The sequence below is a fragment of the Grus americana genome, chromosome 2, assembly GCF_028858705.1.
Source record: "Grus americana isolate bGruAme1 chromosome 2, bGruAme1.mat, whole genome shotgun sequence".
Classification (NCBI taxonomy): domain Eukaryota; kingdom Metazoa; phylum Chordata; class Aves; order Gruiformes; family Gruidae; genus Grus; species Grus americana.
Window position 1 is genome coordinate 140,607,647 of NC_072853.1, and position 25,945 is coordinate 140,633,591.

At 38.8% G+C, this 25,945-nt stretch overlaps 1 protein-coding gene across 6 annotated transcripts in view; it reads left to right on the forward strand.

The window, feature by feature from the left end:
* Window positions 1–5,357: 5,357 nt before the first annotated feature.
* The window catches only part of ICA1 (islet cell autoantigen 1), a 73,074-nt gene continuing 52,486 nt past the window's right edge, over window positions 5,358–25,945 (forward strand). The window contains exons 1-5 of one of the 6 annotated variants that reach the window (XM_054816171.1): window positions 5,358–5,582; window positions 18,000–18,037; window positions 20,603–20,774; window positions 22,739–22,811; window positions 24,561–24,684. In XM_054816171.1, the coding sequence (XP_054672146.1) occupies window positions 18,021–18,037; window positions 20,603–20,774; window positions 22,739–22,811; window positions 24,561–24,684 (386 nt within the window). In that variant the 5' untranslated portion in view covers window positions 5,358–5,582; window positions 18,000–18,020. The remainder of the gene's footprint in view (window positions 5,583–17,999; window positions 18,038–20,602; window positions 20,775–22,738; window positions 22,812–24,560; window positions 24,685–25,945) is intronic. The other 5 variants (XM_054816173.1, XM_054816168.1, XM_054816169.1 and 2 more) reach the window with 5 other exon arrangements.

Consider the following 25,945-nt stretch of genomic DNA (forward strand, 5'->3'; position numbering starts at 1 on the left):
GTAAATCAATGTAAGTACCCTTGGCCAGCTCCACCATAGGCTTTTTTTTTTTTTTGACAAATCATTGTATCTGTGTCTCAATTTCTCATTTACAAAGCAGAAACAATGACCCTTGTTGTCTCTCTCCCATTTTGCATTTTCTTTCACACTGTAACCCTCTTGGGGAAAGAAATTATTATTTGCAACATGTATGTACAGTGGCCAAAACTACAGGGTTTGTGTTTGTGCTGGGATTATTCAATAATACTGTTGCAGACTATAATAAAATAAATTTACAGCATACTGCAGGGGCTGGATTGCTTACCCAAGTCCACAGTAAATTAAGATAATCTCAATTCAACTATATCTGCATTTCAGAATACAATCGATGACTGAAGGTTGTGTGTGTGTTTAAATTAATATTTTAAAGTAAATACTTTAAAAAGTATTATATTTAAAGGGGTTTTTTTTAATTATTATTATTGTTCTCAGATGGAAATCAGTGCAAACTGCCACCGTGCCAGTTCTCATCTTCCTACTGCCTACCTGTATTAAGGATGAACCTGGTTCTTGAATGCCTTGCTAATTCTCTGGTGAATTTCCACAAACACTAACTCCATTTAAATAACATAGCTCCTTTGATTCAAAATGTCAGGTATGAAAAATAGATAGTCACTCCACATGCTCCATCCCTGCCATTCAAATGAAAAGTACTTGACAGGAAAGAGTACTTCATGTGCTGTTTGCAAGACCGTCCAAAGTGTTTGATAATCACAATAAGGGAGAGAAATAGTGTAGGATAGTGGAAGAAAGCTCAATGACAACAATGTTCAGTGTCAACCAGACAAGAGGAAAGAGAAGTATTCCACAGTTCACTGATTATGAATTGCCAAAAAGAGTATATTAACCTCCACTTGGACAGCAATATTAAAAGTTAGGACTTTGGACAATATCTAGAGTGAAATCAGTCCTGCACTCAGAAAAACCCAGGCAAGCCCTTGTGTTCAGACCTGTTTCATTTTGAGTCCACAGAAGTATAGGAAAGTAATGTTGACTAAACATCGTGAAAGCCACTATTACAGGCTGACTCTTGTTTCGCAAAGTTTTGGTCCTACCTTACTAGTCAGAGATGCTGGCACCACTCCAACCTGGAGCCCTCTAATTGTAAACCTGGCTGTCATTTCAGCAGCTTCACTATCCTAGTAAGTATTTTCCAGCTTATGAAAGCAGAAACAAAAGATTAATTAATTAAATCTCTGAAGCTGCCAATAGGCAGATAGGTTTTCAGTAGATCACTAAGCTGGAGTCATGTTTATCAGAAACACAAGTGGCCAAGCAGTCCTTACATTAACATAATTTCCTCAACTGATGACTAGAATTGGTCTACATTAGCATCTCACTATTCTGCCTGTAGGAATATAACGCACTAGAGTCTCTTCCGTTTTGTATGGATTGGGTCCTTCATTTCATATGTTAATGCACAAAAGAATATGGTCTAATTTCCACTGGCTTTTCATCTACAGGTCTGTCACACAAATACAAACTAAATGACTTATAGAGCTAAATTATTTAACTATAGAAATAAATACAAAACATCAGAACATGAACTGAAGAGATATACACCATTAAACTAGATAGATAGATAGATAATTTTGCTAAGAAATTTGAAAACAGATTAAAGATTGAAAAGCCATTGATAAACTGCAATGGTGTTCCAGACACTGGGAGCAGTGTGTCAAGAAAAATAAAAGACTAGCAGATGGATCAGAGAGGACACAAAAGACCAAAAGTATTGATATAAGGACTGGAGGAAGTTTAAGGGGAGCATCATTTCTCTCCTCCGATTTCCAAATTTTGAGCAGAAACTCAAAAAGGCAGCAACTGTGTCCATAAAACACAGCATTAAATGTTTGTACTTCCTTCTGTGAATGAGAAAAAGAGGGCAAGTGAAGTGTTATGGGAAGATTAAAAAACATCTTAATGTGTGAAAGTTCACCCATCAGATGATAATAATATTACAATCCAGGGAAGATAAGAAACCTTCAATGTCGTTTCTGGGATACCTGACACTATGTAGATTTTCAAGTAACTAATTCACAGATACATCTAAATGGGGGATAGAATTACAGCACATGCAAATCTTAAGAAATCTTAAGGAAATAATATACAAAAGGAAAAATTATCATTCCTATTACTTCAACTGACAAACAGCTCCCCACCACTGGGCTTCCAAAATATTTGAATTTCTAGTTTACTCTCTCCCCCCTCCTGATCGTTTTCCTTTTTTTTTTTTTAATTTCTGTCTTATTACTTAAATAAATATAATAACCTAGGTTCAGAAAAAAAAAGAACCCACACCTACACGTATTTGTTAAGATTATATTATATAGATAGCACAGAATGCAGGAGAATGTACCAAATTAAGTGACAAGAGGAGCCTATCCCATAGTATGCTGCAGTAGCAATGTGATACAGTAAACATGACTGGAAGGTGAGTCTCACTGACTCAACATGTGATTCCAATCTTTATTTGTCCTTTCACAAATTAAATGCAGCTAGGACAAAGTATAACACAAGGCTCAGATGCAGAAAAGATCTTACAGGAAGAGGGCTAATATTTCTTCCTAGCTCACTCTTTCAAAAGCTCTAGGTTTTGTGTGATCAAGGACTGGGAAAGTCAGTTCCCTACCCATAAAATGTGCCATTTTCAACTGTGGTGTGCTCAATAGTTACATCTCAGAGGGCTGTACTTTATCTTTACTTGAATCTTACAGCAATTGTGATGACATCATCCAAAGAATCTCAGTTTGCAAGAGGATATGGAGTTCTATAAAACAGCAAAAATTGGCTTTTTCAAGGCCAGTGGATCAACCGGTTAACTGATTTAAGCAACTAGAGTACTTTGTGCAAATGGGGAAAAAACATTGGTAACAGAATGAATATAGCACCGTGCTTCAGGGTGTTTCATGCATCCAGTCAGCTTTGCCAAAGAACTAAACTTGTGAAAAGTAGTAAGTACACCTTATTTCCTGCATCACTTGCAATAACTGTTTTCTGTAGTTACATTTCTATATTTCTGCTGCACTAAAAATATCTCCATGGGAGATGAGAGGTGCTAGAACAACCAGATGGCACTTGCTTATATTTATAACATTCACGTCTGGTGATAAACTATATGAAATATGATAAAAGATTAAGAAATGACTGCACTGTAGTGAGGAATAAAGGTTTAAAACTAGTTTTTGAGGTTATATAGTAATCTCAGCTAACGTTATAAGACATTAAGCTGGACAATGCTAGAAGTTTTTTGTAACTTGCAGAATGTTGACCTCATGTAAACCTGAAATAAGCTAGCTTAAGCCCCTGATTCTAGGTATATTCACACATTGTACATAACTCTTGGCATAAAAATAGTTGTATGATTGCAAAAGTGTAATACTTTTCAGAACTAAGGTTTATTCAAGACTTTTTCAGAATCAAGGTTTATTCAGAAGGGCAAATGCCCTCCTACCTTACCCTGGTGCAACTAAGAAAAAGAATACTTTTAAATTTACCAAACAAAATCTCCTTTTGTGTCTTGGTTCTGCTCCTGCAACAGTTAAAGTACTTCTTCACATGTTGTAAGATTTTCTTTTTTCACCCTCCTCTAGGAGATCTGCACACATAAATGCCATTAAAAGACACAATGCATTCTTCATGTTCACTTATGCAGAAAAAACTACCAAAAAACAATGCCAGACCTGGCTGAAGGGATCCCAGATCCTCATCCACTAAGAGAGACCTTTTGTCACTTCTTCCCTTTTGAGAGGTAAGAGGTAACTCCATTAACATTTTTTTTCTCTCAAAAGCAATAATACCTGGAATTCATTTGACTAATTGTATAATACCTGTAATGCAAGTATTTACACCTGAGCCTGTTACTCCCTCATAGTCAAGAGAACTCATGTCCAGAGAATGATTAATCTCATCGGAAACAAAAATAAATTGGATAAACCACACCCCAAAATGCATCTTTTTCTCTATTTGCTCTAAAAAGAGGTCTAGATGACCAACATAGCTTAACAGTGTTTACAGTATAACATCTAAAGGTACATGAGATATCTAACATCAGGTTTCCTGTATGCCAAACTTCCAGCTGCTGAAGTGTGTTATACCTTTTTCTGCAAGATTGAGGACCTCATTAAGAGATTTGTTTTCCATGAAGATATTTGCTTACTGTTACTGTGTTTAAACACAAAGACTACGCTATTAGGGTTTCTTCAGTTCTGAAAAGCAATCGTATACTTCTTGCCATCAACCCATTTCAATTTGTCAGCACACCATCTGCACTAGGCACACCATGCTAAGGTATGACCTGAGTTAGTGGTCACACCAGTGCCAAATAGGGAAATTATACAACCTCCCAAATCTTACCCAAAATTCTTCAGGTTGTACAGCCTTTAATTAAATTATCCATTTTGACTTCTTCAGTGCTCTGGGAGCGCATGGTTAGCTACCTACCCATTAGAACACCAAGTCTTTTTTCAGAGCTACTCTCTCGCAGTAAGGTCCCTGTTGCCGTCAAGACCTTGCGTTTTTGCTCCTAGATATGCGACTTCCAGTGAAGTGGTTCAGCAATGCCTCACAGAAACACCAAGACACTGACATGAGCACTTCAGACCTCTGTAAGGTTCAGCAAATGATGCCCCATTACCATACTCATTTCCATTCCTCCTCTATTCCCTCTTCATTTTCTAGAGTTCCCTCCACCTTGCTCTTTTTCAACCCTTTTCTTGGGCCCTACCAACTCAACCTCATCTCCTCCACTCCTGCTGTCGTTCCCCATGTTGTGCTTCACCTGCTCCTCTCATCACGTGTGATGCAAGGAAGGTAATGCTTCCCCATTTAAGTGGGATCATTTTTTTGCCCTATCTTGCTGCTCCCCCATTTCTTTTACTTCCCACCTATCCAACAGATCATTTTCAAATGCCACCTGTGAACTTCCCCCTCATTTCAAGCTCTGAAATCAGCTTAAAATCCACCTCTAGTACTTTATTCAAAACAGCTCTCAGAAAATCCCAAATGACCCATTTCTGACCTGAGCTCAACGCCAACACTCTCCTGATCCCGTTTGATATTGCCACATGCCTGATATGTCAAAGGGCCTTTTCCTTCCAGTTTCCACTTCCTTGATGACAACTGCTTATATACGGCAGCCAAAACATTGCAATATTTCCTTGATGCTCCTCGTGGGACACCTGCAGTCCCTAGCAGGCTGGGGATGGGGAGAAGGGCCTGGGGTTTGGTCTAGGCGATGAGAGGAGCGCCGGAAGGGCCCAACACTGAGGAGACTTTCCTGCCGCTTTCCGCTCAGGCCTCTCTCAGAGGAGGTGGAAAGGCTGCCCGACCGAGGCCAACGCCAGGAAGCCGGACGCCGCGGACCCGGCAGCCACCGCCCTCCCGCCTCGGAGGCTGGGCGGGTGGCGGCGGCTCCGCCCCGCTGCGGGGGCCGCCCGCGCCGGCAGAGGCGGTTCCGTTCGCCGCTGTGACGCCGGTGGCGTTGGAACACCTGGAGGGGCGGCGGCGGCGCCTCCGGCTCGGCCCTCCCCTCCGCCACGGGCAAGGTGAGTGCGGGAAGGGGGCACTCGCTGGGCTCCCTGCCGGGTCCCGACGGGGAAAACGGGTTCCGCCAGCAGCTGCGGTGGCTGGTGTCAGGCAGCCCCGGGTGGGCGCCGCCTCCCCCCGCGGGCTGCCCGCCCGCTTCTTGGGGAAAGGAGGCGGCGCAGCGGCCGGGCCTGAGGCGCTGGTGCCCGTCAAGCCTTGGCGGCGGGTGTAGCCGGGGCCGGACCTGTCCAGGGGTGAAATTTCCGAGGCACAAGATGGCATCTGCCCCTCCTTTTCGCCTTGTGTTCCCCCCCTCCTGCCGTGCGGTTATCTCTCCATGATTATTACATTTATCCGTTTCTGCCTCCCTTCCTCCCGTACATCCTCTCTGGCGCTCTGCCCGCTGGAAGCGGGGAGGTTGGGGAGGAAAACGGCCGCTTCTCCTCGGCGGTTTCCGGCTTGGCTGCCGGGCTCCGGGCTGAGGCGCAGGTTGTCCGGCTGCGGTGTGTGCCGCTCTCCGAGGCGGCGGCGGCCCTTGTTTTTACCTGAGGGCTTCGGGCCGGCCGGGTTAAGAGGGGTGGCGGGGCTTCCTGTGGTAAGATAACGTCAGTTATCAAACCAGGCACCGAGGCGTTAACAGCTAGTGAAATCAGAATTAACCCCCCCCCCCAAAAAAAAAAACAACTTGCGATTTAAAGCTTGTATTTTTATGATGGGTTGATCTTTGTAATCAGGTTTGATCTGCATCCATCCACCTGGCACATGAAACATGAATGTTGGTTATCTGTTCTAGTCATTTAGAAGAAGAAGGAAAAAAAGAAAATTACTTGAAACATCAAGTCAGTTTTTAGTGAGAGGAAAGGGTGAAGGGCACTGTGCTCTTTTATTCCTTGGTGTCATTGTGTATATGTTCAGCACCAAATGTAAATACGTCTCCTGTTCCCCACTACTTTGTGTAGAGTTGATAGTCTCAAGGTCCTGCAAGTACCCCCTTAGAACAGTAATTCAGTTCAAATTTATAAATGCAGAACTGAATTGGGTAATCTCAGGGGTATGTCCTTTACCCCCAGGTTACATTTTGTGGATGTTTTGGAAGCTTGGTATTGGAGTTGTTCTTCTGTTTGGTTTGTAATTTTTTGCCCCTGCCTGCGAGCCTGGCTTTAAACGAAAGTGACTTGATTTCCAGGAAACACCTGTTTGTTGGGGTTCCTCCTCTTCCATGTTTCATTCTGTTATTGTCTGTCTTTCGGTTCTGGATGGATGTTATTTAATTTGGGTCTCAGAAAGCAACTGTGGCTCTTGTTCCAGACTTCTTGGAAATAAATTGTTCTCGTGTTTTGGTCTAGCAGGGCAGTTATAAGGAAAAAACTCTTTTGATCGCTTTTCCAAGGTGTTGGGCAGAGAAAATGGCGGGCTGGATTTTGGAGTCTGCAGTGCAGGCTGCGTTTGGTTATGGTCTTTCATCTGATTTTTCTGGTAATCTACTCTCCTTCTACTTTGTCTATCCAGGATTCCCAAGGAGTAAATGGAAATACGACTTGACAGTGCTATCTACCTGGCACTGATCTAGGAGCTGCAGTTCTTAGTGGTACTTAGCATGAAGTCCAGTAACATCTTATTTAGACATTAGAAATTTTTCATACTGTTCTTTGACTAGGATAGCCTATTGGTTTAAACTGAGTATATGATTTAAGATTTATGTTAATACCACTGAAGAAGGAATTTAGCGTAAAGCCACAGAGATCTCTTGTGTAGTAAACTGCCGTAACTGGTATAACCAGTCACGTTTTTCCCATGGCAGGCTCTACTGGAAGATGATGTGGCAGTTAAATGCTGCTAAACCTTGGTCTAAATGAGCTTCTGAAGTTTCTTTACTGTCAAAACTTGATGGGTGAAGCCTTGTTATTTCCAGAAAGGTTCAAACCACAGTGTACTCAAGAGTTAGATGCTGGTAATTGGAATTTGCCACCTTCTTAATTGAGAAAGAATTAAGTGCTTTTCAGATAATGGTGATATCTTCCATTGTGTTTGTGGGACCTGAGATTCAAATATGCACATTACTGAAGGTTTGCAGATTCAAGACGACCAGTTATGACTGTATGGAAGGGGGAAGGTTTCCTGAACTTCCCCCCCCCCCAAGATTATATTATTGGGATGTGGAAGGAATCACATAGTGCAAAGTAAAATTCCTGTTGAACCCTACTACAGGGTTGGTTTATTTCCCCTTAGTAGATTTTCAAGCCCACCCATCTTGCTGCTGTTCTCTGTTATCCATACTCTACAGGACTGCTAAATTGTTCTGATGAATTCCCAAGTAACCTTTTCTGGAAGAAATGAATAACAACAGCTCTTTTTACTCTTAAACTAGTGTTGAAAGCTGTTGGCACAAGTTGGCAGAAAAAAATGTGCTAATATCTCAGCTAAACTAAAAGTCAAGAAATGTCCTCAAAGACTCTTTTTAATACTGTTTTTCAAAATCTCCTCCAACAGCGTTGCTCTGAAGTAGTTGATTCTTCAAGATGTTTTGCCGCTTCTCAACCACAAAATCACTCTAAAGACAAAATTATGCCACGTGATGCAGAAGCATTAAAAATACAAAAGCCTGGAGAATGAAGAATGTTAAACAAAGAACAAAGCAGTCAAGAACAGTAGAAACATTTGACCTTTTACATGTTGCTAGTAATAATAATCTCACGGTAGTTTTTCCTGTGGCTATTGTTAGCCATGGCAAACCAAGGGGCGTTTTGACCGGTTATGCAATCGCTTACGTCAACCTTGGGAACTGTCTGTTCTGAGTCACTGCAACAGTACTCAGGTCCATCTTGTGAGTAGCTTCATAGGGATCACCACTGCTCTAGGAACAGTCGGCTGGGGTGCAAAGGATCTGAGAACAGTAATATAAAAGTTGAGGGGACTATGCATCTATGAAGAATATATAGCCTGTATTGATCATGGTGTTTACTCAAAGGGCGGTGAAAGAAGATCACCCTGTATTGTTGTTGCTGTGCATTCTAAAACTGTTTTGTTAATCAAATCTCTTATCCATGAATGTGAAATAATCTCCTGAGGGAATCTAGAGAAAATTATTTTCACATATTCCCTCCCCTGGCATTGTTTCCCCTCTAGGTGTAGTAGCATTGCTTCCTGGCTTCTGCCTGGATGAAAAGGGAGGAGGGAGGCAGAAACTTGGGAGTGCTGACTGTGTCAGCATATAGGGTATGTAAATAAGAGAGCTATTACTTTGAACTTCTGAAACCCTATTTGTTCATATTTAGTATAGTATAGATGTGAAAAGAGTTTTCTGATTTTTTTTTTTTTCATACATCCACTGCTTTTCTCATAGGTTCTACTGGGGAAGGCTTCCTAAGATTAAGACTCTAGACTGATTACGGGTAGAATGTGTCACAAAACCCATCTTCATATTGTCTTTCATAATCTGTGCACAGCAGGTGTTCCATATGGCATTTTTTTAATAGTATTCGGCTACTAAGTTTAAAAATAGTGTTTTTAAACTAAGAGAACAAATGTGTATTACAAAACAATTTGATAGTCATTTCAGAGAAATGAGGCATTTAGAATGAGATTAAATACTGGATTCAATATATTTCCAGCTTTGCTCATTTGCGGAGTGAAGTTAGACCCGCCACTCGACAACTTATATTCAAATTATTCTTCCATAAAACGCACATAGTACTTACGATACTTACCTGGTTCTTTCCTTAAGGACATTCGCTCAGTGTTCTTCACTAGCGGAACACTAGTAGTCAAGTAAAAGATGTTACTTGAGGGCAAACTGATACTATGTGCTGTTCTTATATTATTTCACAATAAGCAGCTGAAAATCAGTGTAATCTGAAAAAGGAATTTAAAATTAATTTTATGTGTAATTAAATATCTGTGTCTTTATGTAAATGATGAGGTTCTGCATGCAAGTTAGCTTATCTAGAAAGGGCTATTGTTTGGTCGTCAGTTTTCCAACTATGAGTCTGCCAGCATTTGAAATATTTTGTTCTGAGACTACATGTACTACATTGTGTCTACATATGCCATTCTTATCAGTGTTTTTGAGATAAACCACTGTTTTTAGGAATTTGTCATTCAACTGTTTAAAAAACAAAAGAAAACCAAACCCAGGTCCAAGTGTCATTTCAATAAATGTTATGCTTTAGAAAGAAGATCACTTATGCCTGTAAATTTGACTTCATAGGCTTTGGAAGAATATGGCAGGCATATACTACCAAATAGACACAACATTGTTTTTTAGAGAGGAATACTAATGGTTCACTTGATCCTTGCACTTCATGGGAGCCAAAACAGGTTTTAAAAAGCATGGTGACATAGTGCCAAATTTCCGCTTTTTCATGTTGGCTAAAACTTACCTCTAACTGCTCGAGTACTGAAAACTAGTGCAGTTCATATGGCTTGATAATCTTAAGTTCTAGGTATAAGCGAGCAATAAATTTCCAATGTGCGGATTTGCTCTGTTTATCAACCATTGTCTTCTATTAACTTGTACATATCAGAGTTCTGGGAATAGAAAAATAAAAGACTAAATGATAGCATAAGAAACAGGGCCCTGGATATCATCCTCTGTTTAGACTACACCAGGAAATTAAGCAGAATAATTTCCTATGTTAATTGTATATTCTGAAACATTAGAAGCATAATAATTGTTTTTGGAATAAAGTAACTCTTAACAGTACTCTCTACAGTAGCTATTGGTTATCTGCCTTGCTCAGAGAATATTAGGAGTCAGTGTAAAATTGTCAGACAGGTCATTATATACTTAATAGTACTACTCCTCATTTTGTTGGATGTACTGTTTGCGGACAGGTGCCTAGGTAGTGCTACAAAATGACAGAAAGAAGACCCAAACCATCCAGATTTCTTCATACCTTGTTGCATGGTTTTTAATGGTGCAAGTCCTTAAATGCACAATTTTAGTCATTTAAAATACCTGCTTGTATTACTGTGGTTTGTTCTCCACACAATTTACTAGCTTGTAAAAGAAAGGAAAGGGAGTGTTATATTGGCTCCAACTACCTTCTTGGAAAACAGATTCCACTTTCTCTGATACTTCTGTTGTTTTGAAGTTTTGTGGGTTTTCTGCATGTTGAATTTACTTTTTATTTTTTTTGATCCTTTGAGGGATCAAGACAAATGAATAAATGGAATAAATTAATTTTTTGCTGGGGTGTCTCATAAACCCTTTAGAGAGGAGAAGGAAATGGAAGAAATTGTGTATAGTTATGCTGGTTGCAGAAGTGCTTGCAGTGAAAGAAAAAATTGGGCTTAGGGGATGTGGCTGTGTCCCAAGCACAGTGTGTTTACTCAGTATGCTGCTGAATCTTTTTCCCCCAGTAATTTAACAGACCACCATGAAATCCCAGTTCTAAGAGAAGTGGAGTAGAGGAGTGCTCTTACTGCACGATTTAGCCGTGTAGTACAGGTGCTTCAAGCAGAAACCATATTTCTGTGCACTCAGGGGACAATGGTGAGGCTCTGGTTCACGTGCTCAGAGTTGCTCTTTGGAGGTTGGTTCTATTCACTATCTGTACAGGGGCTTAGTATTGAGAGGCTTGTAGTGTAATTTAGGCACCACAATTAGATAATTGGGGTCAAACAGCATGAATTTCTATCCCCCTCAGCACCTCCCAGGTGTATGAATATAGCAGGAGTCCCTCTCTGTATAACAGATGCTGTTTTGCTCTGTCCTGCTTTTAAGAATGTATGAAACTTCATTCTAGATGTCAGCTCCTGAAATAGCTTGAAAGAGTAATTCAGTTGATACAACTCCCTCGTAAGGATTTCTTCTCCTGAGAACTTGTGAATAATCTGTAAGATATCTGTAAGATTCTTCCCAGGATAAGTAGCAAAGCTGCGGATCTGAGACAAAGGAGTAGACAAAAAGTTGTAGTGGATGGATGGAACTGCTAATGCAGCACTTGCAGATGAATTCTGCAAACTTCTTGAATTAATAAATATGTGCATCAGTAAGTAGTCTAACAAAATGGAAATACTCCTGGATTTAAAGCTAAACATGGATGATTCTGCAGGATTAGAACATCAATGATGAGCATTAAGAGCTTTAGGGGAAAAATTAAATCTTGTAATTTGTCACATTGATATAACTTAAACTCTGGATTCATTTTAGCTGAATTACAGTGGGAGCTATTCATGTATTTAAGAGTAGGAATACTTGTCAGTCTGTGTATAATCTTGATGCTGAATGCCTATATAGACCCAGACTTCAATTTTCACTCTTCTCCTGCAATGACAATATGGATGAATCAGATCAATAGGCTGCTCTATTCTCTTTTGCTTGGAAAAGGCAATGTGAAACGTGATTTGAAGCTCCTGGTCTGCATGTTTGTAGACAGACCAGAGAAGATATAACTGTATCCTGCCTAGTCTTCATCTTGCAGTGAGACTTTTGGAGGCCCATTTACTTGATGCAGTTTGATCAGAGTTTCCAGGGAGCAGAGTAGGGGAAATAGGTTGTCAGCCAAGAGCTGTCGGAGGCACAGATGGCGTTGATTTCCTCACCTAAGCACATTTTCTTCCCTTCAGAGTATTTTATGTAAATGAAACTATCACTGTTAACTTTTACATATAGAAGTCCTTAAAATTCTTATTATTTGTTGTTACTTAGTACTACTCTACTATTACTGTATTAAAAGTTTCTTGGAAGATTATTCATTTTAATAAAACTTTTATATTAAGTGAATGAACTGCAATGCATGATTCTGCCATATTTGAAGTAATAAGTTGCAGGAGTTTTAGGGTGCGGAGGGTCTGTTGAGATTTGAAGAACCATAGAACATATTAGCTGCTTTGAAAGGACAGTAAACTGAGGGGACAGTGCAATCAGTCAAAGGGCAGACTCTTCAGTGTCTTTTTTGTTAAACACATTACTTTCATGTAAGGGTTGCTGAATTCTGCTCTGTCTCTCATTCAGTTCCCTTTTGTTGTTTCTGGATGCATCTCAAAAGAATGTGTTGTTCAATCCACTGCCTTCCTACATAACTATGCTAGGTCATCTTTGGATGTTAAATTTGATCCGTAGATCAGCATTTATAACATTTTCACAAGGATTTCAGCTCATCTCTTGGTTCTGAGAAGTTGTGATTAGATCAACAGTGTGTTTAAGATACAACCTTAGCAGCTGAAAAGATTCTTGTTTGCTGTCTCTGCTTCCTGATTGCTTCTATAAGACCTCTTAGCTAAGCTGAGAGTACAGTAAGAGCTGGGTAACCAATACTCAGCCAAGGAGAGATATTTGAATTAGGGGGAAAGATTTTACTTTTTTAAAAATTGATTTCCTTATAACCTAGGAGAATGTTAAGATCTGAACTTCACATTGCTACATGATACTTCTTGTATTTATTCTCATGGGAAAAGAAAAATTACCTGAGTGACATTGATATGCAGAATTATTATCAATTTAGCTGTTGGAGAGAAGGCACTCATACAATCTTTTTCTTATGAATAATCTTCAGATACTGCTTGAATAAAGTTGTTCAGCTCTTGGGAAACCGAATGACTTAATGCTGCAACAAAGTATAATATAATAAAACTAAAAAAGAGAAACAAGCATGTACAAATGTACAGAGCATGAGTTGGAAGGTAAACCTAGGGTATGCTGGAGTTTAAATCACTCAAAACACCGTGAAAGCATTTTCCTGCTTGCACAGAAAAATGTAGGTAGTGTATTCAAACGGTCTTGGAGAATACAGAGAATCAGAGGATTTTCCATAGTAATAGAAATGTCATTTACTAATGAGAGTGCCTCCATCAAGTTTCATTCCAGCATCATGACAAATAAAATACCTCAGTATGAAGATAGGGTGATGCAGTATTCCAGAAATAATACAAAGTTCTGTGTGCATTCCAGCTATTTTGGCTTCCTGTGGAAATAATTTGTGGGTAAATAGCTTACAACCTAGATAAACTCTGCCACAGATGCGGAGGTGCCATAGTTGGCTGTTTGCAGGTCCATCTCGGTTCCAGCACGTTTTGTTAGTTGTGGCAAAGCACCGCATGAATGCAGCTGTACCGCTGCTGAAGCCAGGCTGAGTCTAGAAACAGTTCAGCTGTATTTCACAATGTCCATGCCAATAGGTTGTGCCAGTCCTCTCTGGTGTCAGTCTGCAAACAGGGAGGTTTGTGGAACATGATGCTGAGGCTTCTTGGTGGCTCCTCAGAGGCCTGCTGGGGAATTTCAAGATTTCGTCAGGGCTTATGAACCCATCTGGTCCTGTATGGGAGTGGATGTTTCAGCACTGTGGTCCCTTGTGTTCTGGGCAGACTTGTTATGAATAGGGCCAGCTCAAGTTTAATGCTGAAACTGAGGTAGCATCTGTCTGTCTCAAAACACTGGCAAGCACTTGCAAAGTTATGGGAGCTGAGTGTGGACTTCTTCAGGAAACCTCAGTTCCAGCACTGTGCAGCAATAAATGTGGATTTGCATACAGTCAGCTGTAATTTAGCACTGCTTTTCCTAGCATGCTATAGAGCACCTATGTTTGCCCCCCCTCCCCCCCCCATCTAGAATATCCCTGCATTTTGTTGGCCAAGATAAAGGCTGTCTGTCACGGAGATCACAAGTGTTGCGTAACTCTTTATCATCAAAGATAATGGAAACTTTCCAATACAAATGCTTTCCGATGGAGTGGTGAATGCTATTTTTTTTTTTTTTAAATTTGTGTCAGCATAATATTATTTCTTGAAACTTTTTTTTTTAGACTTAATACACTGGAAAGAAAAAAAAACAGCAACGAAAAACCCAAAAAAAAGTCCCTTACATCAACTCCTCATGGCAAATTAAGCTTGTTTTTATATAAAACTGTATGATAAGATAGGTTAATTTTAAGTTTGACTGCAGTTTTTGGGGAGGGTATTGGTGGAGTCTAGTTAGCGTGATGTACTTCCATTGTAGTTAGCTTTGGCTAACAGCAACTTTCTTGTTGCTTCTGTTCGGGACGTTTATGTCTTGTTCTTTGAAAGCATAAGAGAGTTCAAAACCTAAAGTAGTCAAAGGTTATGTGCTCATTCCTTGGTCTCTGCAGCCTCAGGGCCAGCATTTCACGACGGTAGGGATTCTTTGTTATGTGGTTATGAAGTGTTCCTTTTAATTACTGGGCTGTTTCCAGTCCCCTTTTATTAGCATCTCACTTTTTTGTGGCTAGACTTATGATTTTGGGATTTCTTTAAAAAAAAAAAAAAATCTCACTGCTTTCAGCTATCCTAGATGCTTTTAATAATGTGCTTTGCTACAGTTGAACCAGTATCTTAACCCTCTTTGGTTCCTGCACTTGGAGTAGACGGTAACAACACATGAAGTTAGAGATTATAAAAATAAATAAATTATGGCCCTGTTAAATGACTGCAGGGACAATTTACACTGTACATGTAGCAATATCTGAAGAATGAAAACTGTTAAAAGTTTCAGCTATGAATGAAAATAAACAATATGACTAAAAGCTGAAAATATTGTAGATAACTCTTAGAAAGAAAACATACTATACTCTCTTTTTGTGTAGCGACAGTGGTCATGGTGCAATGTTATTCTGCTGTCCATTTACGCCATTCTTGTGGAAAGTCTACTGTATTAAACCAATGGTTGCAGCCACATTGCTGCTCTCCAATCTCATCTTCTTTTACATTGTACAAATTTTTACAGAATCGCGTAGGTTGGTAGGGAGAACTGGAAATTATGTATCCAGCGTCCTGCTCAACCAGGCCCAGTTAGAGCAGGTGGCTTGGGGCCATGTCCAGCGCCTGCCTCACTGGGCAGCTTGTTCCAGTGCTTGACCACCCTCATGGTGAAAAAATTCCTGCCTATATTATTGGAATTTCATATGTTCCTGCTTGTGTCCATGGCCACTTGTCCTTCCAGTGTGCATCTTTGAGAAGAGCTTGACTGCTCTGCGTCTCTCATTAGGTAGTTCTAGACAGCAATAGGGTCTCCTTTTAGTCTGGTGGACTTACTGTTGAATGAATATGTTATGGACCCACTCCAGTATGCCAGTGTTTTTGTTGTACGGAGAGCCCAAAACTGGACACTACACTACTCCAGATGTGGTCCCACAAGAGGCTGTAAGGATTCTATGGGACACCATGACAAAGGCATTGCCAAAATCAGCATACAACATCCACTGCTCTCCCCAAATTCACCGAAGGCAGTCATCTCATAGTAGAAGGCAGTTGGGTTAGGCATGATTTGTCCTTAATAAATCCATGCCAGTTGTTCCTACTCACCTTTCTGTCTTTCTTGTGCCTGGGAATGGTTTCCAGGAGGGTTTTCTCAATGATCTTTCCAGGAACTGAGGGTGAAGTTGACGGGCCTGAAGTTTCCCTGAATCTCTTTGCTAGGATTTTGACAATGGATATGGTGTTTGTCTTTCTCCAGTCATCAGCCACCTCTTTTCATCACCATAACCTCCAAGAGAACAGAGAGAACATCGTTGCAATGACATAAGCCAACTCCCTCAGCACTCCGAGATCCATCCCATCTGGTCTCATGGACTTGTGTATGTCCAAATGGCTTAGGTACCTCTTAACTCAGTCTTTCTATAATATGGGTAATGTTACATATACCCACAGACCCTGACAGTAGGCTCAGAGAACTAGAGTGCCACAGGGCAGGCCTTCCAGTGAAAACTAAGGCAAAAATGTACCTCTATCTTGCCATGTTCTGCCTTTGCTGACCGTGTTGGTTATTTACACTTTGTTCCACATAATATCCATGTTATTCCATCTAGATAGACTGTTCTTTGCTTCCTGTCAAACCAAGTGGGCTGCTGAATAACTGAGTCATGGATGTGTATACAAGCTAAATCCTGTGTTCTTATCTCACTCGCACACACCCACAGTTGCCTTAAGGAGGACCAGTATTAAAACAAGCATAAAGGTGTTAGAAAACTGGAGTTAATGTTGTCTGTGCCTCATGGCTCTAGAAACTACAGCAAAGCCATGACCGATGCTGTCCGTTCTGTATATTGTCTGACTCAATGGTGCTATAACGCAAACAACAATCAGAAGCAGTTCATTCTTCCTCTTTGTTTGTTGTTTAGCTGTTGGCCTTTACATTTGAACTCTGCTCTGAAGACAGAGTTATGAATTTTCTCATGGTCTCTTCTGCAGTGCTTGTCAGCACTTCAGAAAAAATTCCAATTCAGGAAAATTTCGTGCTCTGATATAATCTTGCAGCATCTCATGGAACGTTGCCAGGAAGTTTCACAGGTACTGACAGCAGAGAGGTTAGAATCAGAAATCTGGGATTTGGCTCCATTTAGCTCCAAATGGAAGTGCGCGTGCTTCACGGTTGCAGGAAGCACTCAGGTTGTTTGCATTCCCTTGTTCGGGTTCTGCAATCTGTTCCAGTCCCTTTGCTGCTCCAGTGCTAATCATCCTGTCTGTAAGCAGCACTGTGCTAGATATGTTTCCAGTATCACATCTCCCCATTGCAGCCCCTTTTCTGTCTCACCCAGATTAGTGCCAAAGTTCAGTTGCAGCCCCATTACCTTCCTAGATGCTTTTTCCATTACTATTTTCTCAAGGCAATCAGCTTCAGATCTCAGTGCAAGCTGTTGGTGTGTTCCTTCTACGCCTGGTCTTACCAGAGGCCATTTCCCAGCACCATCATCTGACCAGCTTCTTTTTGGTCTCATCTGTGGATCATGCTGCAGTGCCTCCATTCGCATCCTGGCTGCATGCTGGAGAATAGAGTACTCTCTGAAAGCCACAGAGGAGAAGCCAGGGGCTTGCTGTTTGTAAGGAGTGTCTGACTTGGTTTGTAAATTTGGCCAGGAAGGAGGGTGCTCATTTACTGGTGGGAAGTGATGTGCGAGCCATCTGGTCTGCTCAGTGTATAGTGGGAGACTTGAGTATCCAAGCTGGAGATACTAACTTACAAAATCTTAAGTCCAAATGCATACAAATCATATTCTGTCCTCAGGAACTGTGGTGTCCCTCAGAAAAACCACCTGGTGATTAAACTTCGCATCCATGGCTCAAGACATGATGTAGCTAGTCTTTTTAAAAAAGATCAGTGGGACATGGGCAAAAAAAGTAGCTGAACTTTATTGTGGTTAAAACTTTGGGGGGAAAAAAACTTGACTGAGGAAGATGCCTAGCATGGACAGTTTTATGCCAGGTAAATTTACTTTTGCCTGGAAAATTTGGTAACACATAATAATGGCTAACATCAATGACACCACTTAAATGTGTTTGTTGTGGATTTAAGCGAGAATTGTGTGTTACATAAGGAAAGCATTTGGTCCACAGATTGAAAATTTTTCTGTCATGACATGGTAAACAAGATGCTACAACATAGTAATTTTCTACATGAAAAGACAAGGGTTTTCTAGTGTCTAACTTGAAAATTATGTTTTAAAGGTGTTTGTATTAACTGATAATTTCTTATTTTATTTAAGTGTCTGAAGAAAACAAGAAACATGGAAGGTCATAAGTAGTAAGTACCTTGATCATTTTTTCTTATTCTAAAGAGCTAATGGTGTTTGGCATGTTGATTTGTCACTGCCTGAGTCTATCACACATTATGTTCTGGCATCTAGTATTTATATGAAGTCACTGGTAGATACTCTGTTTAAAAAGAATAAAAATTAAAAAATGAAAAACTGCTAAAGAATGGAAAAACAAGTGAATTGACTGCATAGAAAAGCAGCATGTTACCAATTTTGTGCTTAATGGAAAGAAGTGTATGAACTATCATATTTCAGGAGCTTTTTCTGTGGTCATCAACTTCAGAATAAAGTACATCCTTCTTTTAGTTATATTTTCTGATTGTTTAACGAAACCTAAATGTGTCCATGATTGCTTGACACAAAATCCATTTTAAAAGATATTGACAAGTGTCTACCAGTAAAAATTGTCCGCTGAATATTTTGGTAATGTGGTTATAAGTCTTCCATTATCCTAAGCATAAACAGGAGCCAGTAAATTCTCCAAATGTAATTAGAAGCTGAATTTGTGAGTAGTGGTAAAAGATTATATTCCTCTTATTCCTTCAGTTGGTTTATCAGTCTCTAGTTTAGGAATCTGTATTAAACCCAGCTTTTTTTTTTATGACCTCATATTAATAACTCATTTTTATTCCTTACACCATGCCCCCAGAATTTCTAGTGACCTCAAGTGAGGTAGATATTAAGGCTGGTTGACATCAGATGAATTATGGTGTTTTCTTCACTTGTCCACTGAACCGAGATATCAGTTATTTGCACAGCTGTAGCAGAAGTTAAGGCACACAACTAGCCAGGCAGCTACAGTTTTTATACTACCTTGTGAGCTGTTTGATTTTTTTAAAAAATTATTATTATTTTTAAAACAGTGCTAATTTTTATTAAACTCTCAAATCCTTTTTTTCTCATAATACGGGGGGGATCTTCTTGTTATTTATTAGAGGTTGTAGATTTTGTCTTTTAAAGGTGCAGCATATCAGGTCAATATAGGCTTCACCTAACTTGATAGGCTGTCTGTTGTCAGGGTACGTAATGGCTTGTTTGTGCACAATTCCGTATGAAATGTGGTATGTTTTGCACATGTTTATTTTGTGCTGTAGCACCAAAAATGCCTTTATTTTAATTTTAATGAATTCATACATTAAACTCTTGGAACTAATGTTTGGGTAGAATTAAATGGGTAAATATCTTTGCTTTTAAAGTTTGGGGAAGAAGCCAAGAAGTGCTGTATATAAGTGCATTTTGAATTTTGTCCTTGCTCACTTCCAGTTTAATTTCTTACCATTTCTTTGGTGAGTAAGGCACTGTATCCTAACTCACTGATTAAAAATAACTAAAGCAAGTAATAAATCCGTGTGAAACAAAGTTTCTTTTCAATATAAACTGTGTCACTAGTAACTATGTATGGCAGATATGCCACCCTTTTGGGGAACACATGTACCAATGGCTTATTGTTTCAAAATCGCCATAGTATTTCACAGCAAGCATATATATACACACATGCAGAGATATATGTGTCTCAATACATGACTTGATGCGTTATGTTGGGTCTGAAGGCCTGTTGGGGTGGCATCCCTAAGCTGTCTGTGTGTTGTGAACAGAGCTAGTGGGCAATATCTCAGTAATGAACCACGGTTTGCCATGGTATCTTTTTTCAAAATAAACTCAACCTCTTTAATTTTCCTGGAGTATTTAATATAGGAAGTTTAGCAACTGTTTACTTCTAAAGATCTGCAAAATCACTGCAGCTTTTTATATATGCATATAGGGGAAAAGGCATGTACTTTTGCAGAAATTAATAATGGAATAACACTTCCTGAAAGAGATCAAGATTTCATTGTAAGCTGTATTTTCTATTAAACCACCTTGGTATGGTTTGAATATTGTGGAATATGGAGTTTGTCTTTAGATTGCACTTTTTATTAGGTCTGCTACAGGAATGCAGGATCATCTGTCAGTAGAAAATAATCCTTGAAAAAAAGATTACCTGTTAGGCACCCACAGTTGTCATGTAGTCATTGCATAAAGAAAGGCATGAGCTATCTGTCCTTCATATAGCATGCTCAGACATGTTCTTCTAATTTTTTATTATTCAATCGTAAAAAAGGGAGGGCAAGAAGTAGTCTAATTCCATTCATAAAATGAACTTTGTGAAATCCTGATATGGCTGAAATTGCATGAAAATTGCTGCCTACTTAAGCAGCTCCGCTAGTTCACTTAAAACTCTCCTATTCGTTATATGAAAATAAAAAGTTCATTCCACGGGCTATAAATCATACCATAATGCATTGGGAAGAATTCTTTGCAGCTGATTATTTGGCAGTACTGCATGTTAAAGATATTCAAATTGAAAGCAATGTGTTATTTTCCAAAATAGGATGGAAAATATAGTACTAATTTAATTGCTTTGTTATTAATGCATAATGAGGAAATGCATGTTAGAACATATGTGACTGCGTGCAAATGCAATATTCTTGATGGAAATGTATTAATCTAACAAGTTAGACTTTTTTAAGCGTCCTATTGAAGTTTTGTAATTTTGTTTCTTAATATTCTAGTAATTATCCAAGGGAATTTTATGACCAATATGCTCAAAGCCAAGAAAAATCTGTGGTCAATAAAATGCAACAGAAATACTGGAAAACAAAACAAACTCTTATAAAAGTTACAGGAAAAAAGGAAGATGAACATGTTGTGGCTTCAGATGCAGATCTGGATGCAAAACTAGAGGTTTGTAATATTTACATAGTGTGTATTCTCTGTTAATTTTTAAAATGTTTTCATTTCCATCAAGCCTCTAATATGTGCACACATAGTATTTAATAATGTATACACTTTTTATCATTATGTTCTTGTAATATCTTTTCCAATTTTTGACAAAAGTAGCTATGTAAATAGGGGGAATATAGTGGCATTTTGTAACACAAAACCCCATGTCCCTCAAACTTTACTTGGAACCTAACATCTCTAGTATTTATTTTCAGGTCTGGGGGGCAGGTTTTTCCCTTTGTTGGCAGGGGGGAGCCAGAGATCGTCCTTTGTGTTTATATCAGTTATTCTTATGCTTTGCTTATATCAGTTCAATTTTTTTTAAAATAGTGTTCTATAGTTTATACATTCTTTATACAGTTATAAAATACCATATATACCAGAAAAACATGCAAAATGAAGAAGGAGCAGTGTGCATATTATGCTCTGCTCTCTGGAGAATTTGTGCAGATGATTGGGTTCTGACATGACTAGAGAAGCTTCTGAAAGTCTGTAAAGTGTAACCAAGAGAAGAAATCCTGCTGTGTGACACATGCAGTCCTACTGTCAGTATCCTCAATCCCAGTGGAAAAAACAATTAAAAAATAAGGTACTACAAATTGAAGAGCTTGAACATCTTTGGCACAAAGCAAATGATAGAGAATGGACTGCCAAAGTGTAATAATCAAGTTAGTGTCCAGCTATGTTTTATTGGTACTGTTAGTTACGTAAGGGTAAAGGTTTTGCCTTACTGGTTTTCTTGCAGTTTCTTAGAAAATTGTTGACTTAGGATTCTCAGTTTATTTGCATTTTAGCTGAAATACAAGAGGTTGTTTTACAACAAACAAATCTCTGTAGTTCCAGCTATAAGAGTGATAACTTACAATGTGATGATTCTAGCTATGGGGTCTTCATGATGGGTTATAAATCAAGAGTATTGATGTAAAACAAGCTGGAAGGATGGAAGAATATTTTATAAATATATACCTGAGTTCCTACTATGCTTACTCTGTTGCAGATTTATCAAGGAGGATGCTTTGTTAGCTCAGGTGGGATTGGAAATAGGGAAACTTGTGTTTACCAGATAAAAAGCTATAAGCATGTTTTCACTTGGACGATTTCTCAACTGCAAGTCATGCTCTCAATTTAAAAGACAAGACCCATGTAAATGTACAGGAAGTCAAGCAGATGCCAAGGAAGACAGTTCTCTGCCAGTAGTCCATTTTGCTAATATTTGTGTAATGCTTGATACTGTGGAGTTTAGGTTTAAGTTACAGGTTGGAGGTTTTAGACTGACAGAGTAGTAGTTTTTCTATTTCCTAGAAACAGTCTCCAAACTTAGTCCAGACTGACTTTGTTTTTTCCTCTGCTTCCTTTGTAAAGTGCTGCTTTATAAATTCTATTAGAAAACTGGAGCAGTGCCAGTAAAAAATTCAGTTTAAATCAGTAACTTTCTATATTGGCATACCAATGCAAGTTTGTTCCATTAGACTTTGCAGTATTAAAAATTCAGTATGCATATTGCCACACATGATAGACATTTTGATAACTTTTTGCTCTAATGTGAGGTTTTTTTAGAAACAAAGATTTTTACATCTTCATATATATACAAAGATTTCAATTAAAAAAAAAAAAAAAACAACATGAGTAGTTTGGTTAACTATCAGCTGTTTAGAATAGATCTGTTTCCAAAATTATTTTTGTCTTTATTTCCCTTTTGTAAGTTATAATGATTGGTCTGTCTGTAGTTTCAGTGGACAACTTAATTGAAAGAAAAGTACAATTGATAAGGAAAAATTACTTTCAAGCTGGAAAGATTGCTCATTGTTCAAGAAGAAAATAGTGATCTCTAATAACTTCTACAAAAAATTAAGCTCTTGTATTTTAATTGTCAGTGTTTCTTGCATATGCTTACAATTTTTTTGTGTATTTTGTTTCAATATCAGCTGTTCCATTCTATTCAGAGAACGTGTATGGAGTTGCTGAAAGCAATTGAACTGTATCAAAAAAGGATTTGTTGTAAGTATGATCAAATACAGTAGTTAAAATGATAAGTCCGCAGAATGAAATCATTGAACAACTGAAAAAGTAAAAATGAAAATGGGGAGCTACTAGTTTCATCCTGTATAAAAATAAAGATAACATTGCTTGCAGACAGCTAAAGGCAGACTTGCTTATTTGCTTGAAGATCTCCTAGTTCTTAAGTTTTATATTTGATATTATGCAGTGATAGGTAGCAATAACTATGGGAGACAGCTTGCTTTTCAAGGTTTTTTTCTATTACTTGCTTGGCTTGTTTAAATTCAGAAGTGTCTTGTCTTAGAAATCTTAACTTTGTTCTGAACGGTTTCAATGTCTTTTAATCAGGATTGACTATGAAGAATATTGGGCTTATTATTAGTTTTAGAATTAAGTAATCCATGCTATTATGATGAATTTGATAATGCTGACTTGGCTGTAACAGGTGTACAGTAATTAGTGGCTGTCATTAGTGAGACTCAGGGACCTCATTTGGGAAGGTTCAAATAGCAGGTTGTATTAAATGACCTCTAAAGGTTCTCTGCTGCTGTGATTTCTGGCCTGGAAAAGAGACTCCAGCTTTGGAGACATCTTGTTATCCATATTTTCACAGGTCTTTCCTTTTTCTTTTGCCTGTCCGAAGACAGTCAGAGATAATGTTTCAGGATCTGGGGGTAAAACTAGAATACAGAACACAGGGTATTGAGTTCAAGAACTGTTCCTCAGTAGCAGGTGAAATCTCTGATGCAAAGATGTGCATGCAGAATGTTCTACCAGAGTATGTTATGAGTCTGCATTGGCTTTGACTGTCATCATTTGGAAAAACAACGACAGGACTTCAGGAGATCACCTGTCATTATATTAGGCCATTCTCCCTGTTGATAGTGAGAAGAAATTTGTGATATAGGAGGCAGATGCTTTGGAAGACTTAGATAAGGTCATAGTGAAATGTTTTTGTAAGGATGTGAGATCATGAAGACTCATGGTTCTAGTTTGGAACTAGTCAACAATTCAGTATAAACCCACTTTTTTTCTTCATTATCATCTTGTTTAAAAAACAATCAGTTAATTTGAAATATAAATATTTCAGGTATTTGAAATATAAATTAAAAATAGTATTTGAATTGTGTAGAATGTTAAATTTGTAAAATAATCTTACAAAGTAATTTGAAAATAAATGTTCTTTAAAATGAAGTACTAGATTTTTCATATGTAAAATTAATTTCTGTAGTCAAGTGTGAAGAATGCAGAGCAAGAGAAGAGCAAGTGAATGAACTTTGGGTAGTATAACTCAGAATTAGCCTCAGTGAAAGTACGCTACCAAGGATCAGCTGAGGCAGTCCAGGTGGTAAAAAAGGATTTTTAAATCTCAAAAAAAACCCCCAAACCAAAAAAACCCCAAAAAACCCAAACAAACCAAAACCCAGAGAACTAAAAGATACTATAATCAAGATTGGGCCTTTTGTGTAATCTAACCAACCTAATTCTTTCGTTCAAGAAAGAAATAGCATGTTTCTTCTGTTGTCTTTTGGCACTGATGGAGTGTGGTGATTCTTGTTAAGTGTATCAACAAATGTCCCAAGTGAATCAGATCATCTGTTTACTAAATGCAGGAATTCCATGCAATTAATTATTTTTGCTGTGCCGCTTTGATTTAGACCGACTTAACCTATTTGATGTTAGGCCACTTTTAAAGCTGTTAGGAACCTATTAAATAACGTGTTTGACCACTCATTTATTTTTTGTTAGTTCTGTCTCAGGAAGAAAATGAATTGGGGAAATTTCTTCGATCACAGGGTTCTCAGGATAAAACGAGAGCAGGAAAAATGATGCAAGCCACAGGAAAGGCCCTCTGCTTTTCGTCTCAGCAAAGGTACATGTGTCAATAGAATTACTGTCTGATTTACAAAGTATGTGGGATAATGGTAGTTTATTCACCGTTGGCATAATTCATTTTGCCATTTGGAATGTGTGAGGAACCAAATGGTAGGAAAGTTATTATTGACCAAACCTCCTGTAGTATTGGCAATATTACTGGCTTGCTCTGTGTAGTTTTGCCTCATCCTGGGTTTTTTGTGTCTTACGGACCTGCTATGTCTGTGTATCCCCCACCTGTGCCTGTTCAGCTCAGCAGTTCTAAAGCTGTACAGGTGCATCTGCACAGCCTCTCTAGCAGTGGGATTGTAAAGGAGCTGATGTCAGGTCCCTCTCCTGCTTGGTGGCACTTCTCACTCTGCAGAGAAATGCTATAGCAGGCTCATTGTGGAGGTGTCTGGGTCCTGGGAGGGCAGGGAAATGGGTAAGGGAATGCCTTTTTCTGGGTCATAGAGTCTCATACCTCAAGTAGATGGAGGAGAAAGGAGGAGTCTGAATGCCATTTTCTGCTTTAACCTTACACCATGAAGTCACGCAGGAGAAGATTCTAGATCCTCACTGAGCTCATGTAGGTTGGGTAGGAGCAAATCAGTACAAGGTAAGGAGTCCAGAGGGACACACATACACACAAATGCATGCTGTTACCCAAAGCCATTGATGTCTCACAGAGTTTAAAAGTAACAGTACTTGATGGCATTATGAGTATTATGATGCTTTTTTTTTTAACAGTATCGAGGCTATGAAAGTTTGAAATTCACCATCATTTGCAAGGGAAAATTTTATTCCTGATATTTTACAGGATTTTTTTTTTGACTCTTAACTATTATGATACTTTCCAGCTTTAGCTTAACAGTGCAGCTGTTTGGCTCAAAATAAAACATCACATCCAGAGCACTGAGAATTTCATGTTTATCTTGGGCTAGAATTTGGTCATTAGCACATGCAGTAACAGCCACGAGTGGGATCTTTGAAACACATGTAAGGCAAAAGCACTGATGATTTGCTTCTTCATAAAGCTTAACTGTTTATAGAAATCCCAGTGTATGACATGCCTACATAAAGTGAATTTTTCTTTAAATGGTTGGGTAAGTATTTGTAGAATGAGGAAAAACTGGGGGAGGGGTGAAAGCCACACTAAGAAATTCACATTTTATTATGTCTCTTATTTACGCCTTTTTAAGGCATCTTTTTAAATAAACTCACATAAGATAAAACCAATTGTTTGTCTGTCTTCTCATGAACCGTCGTCAAGCTCATGT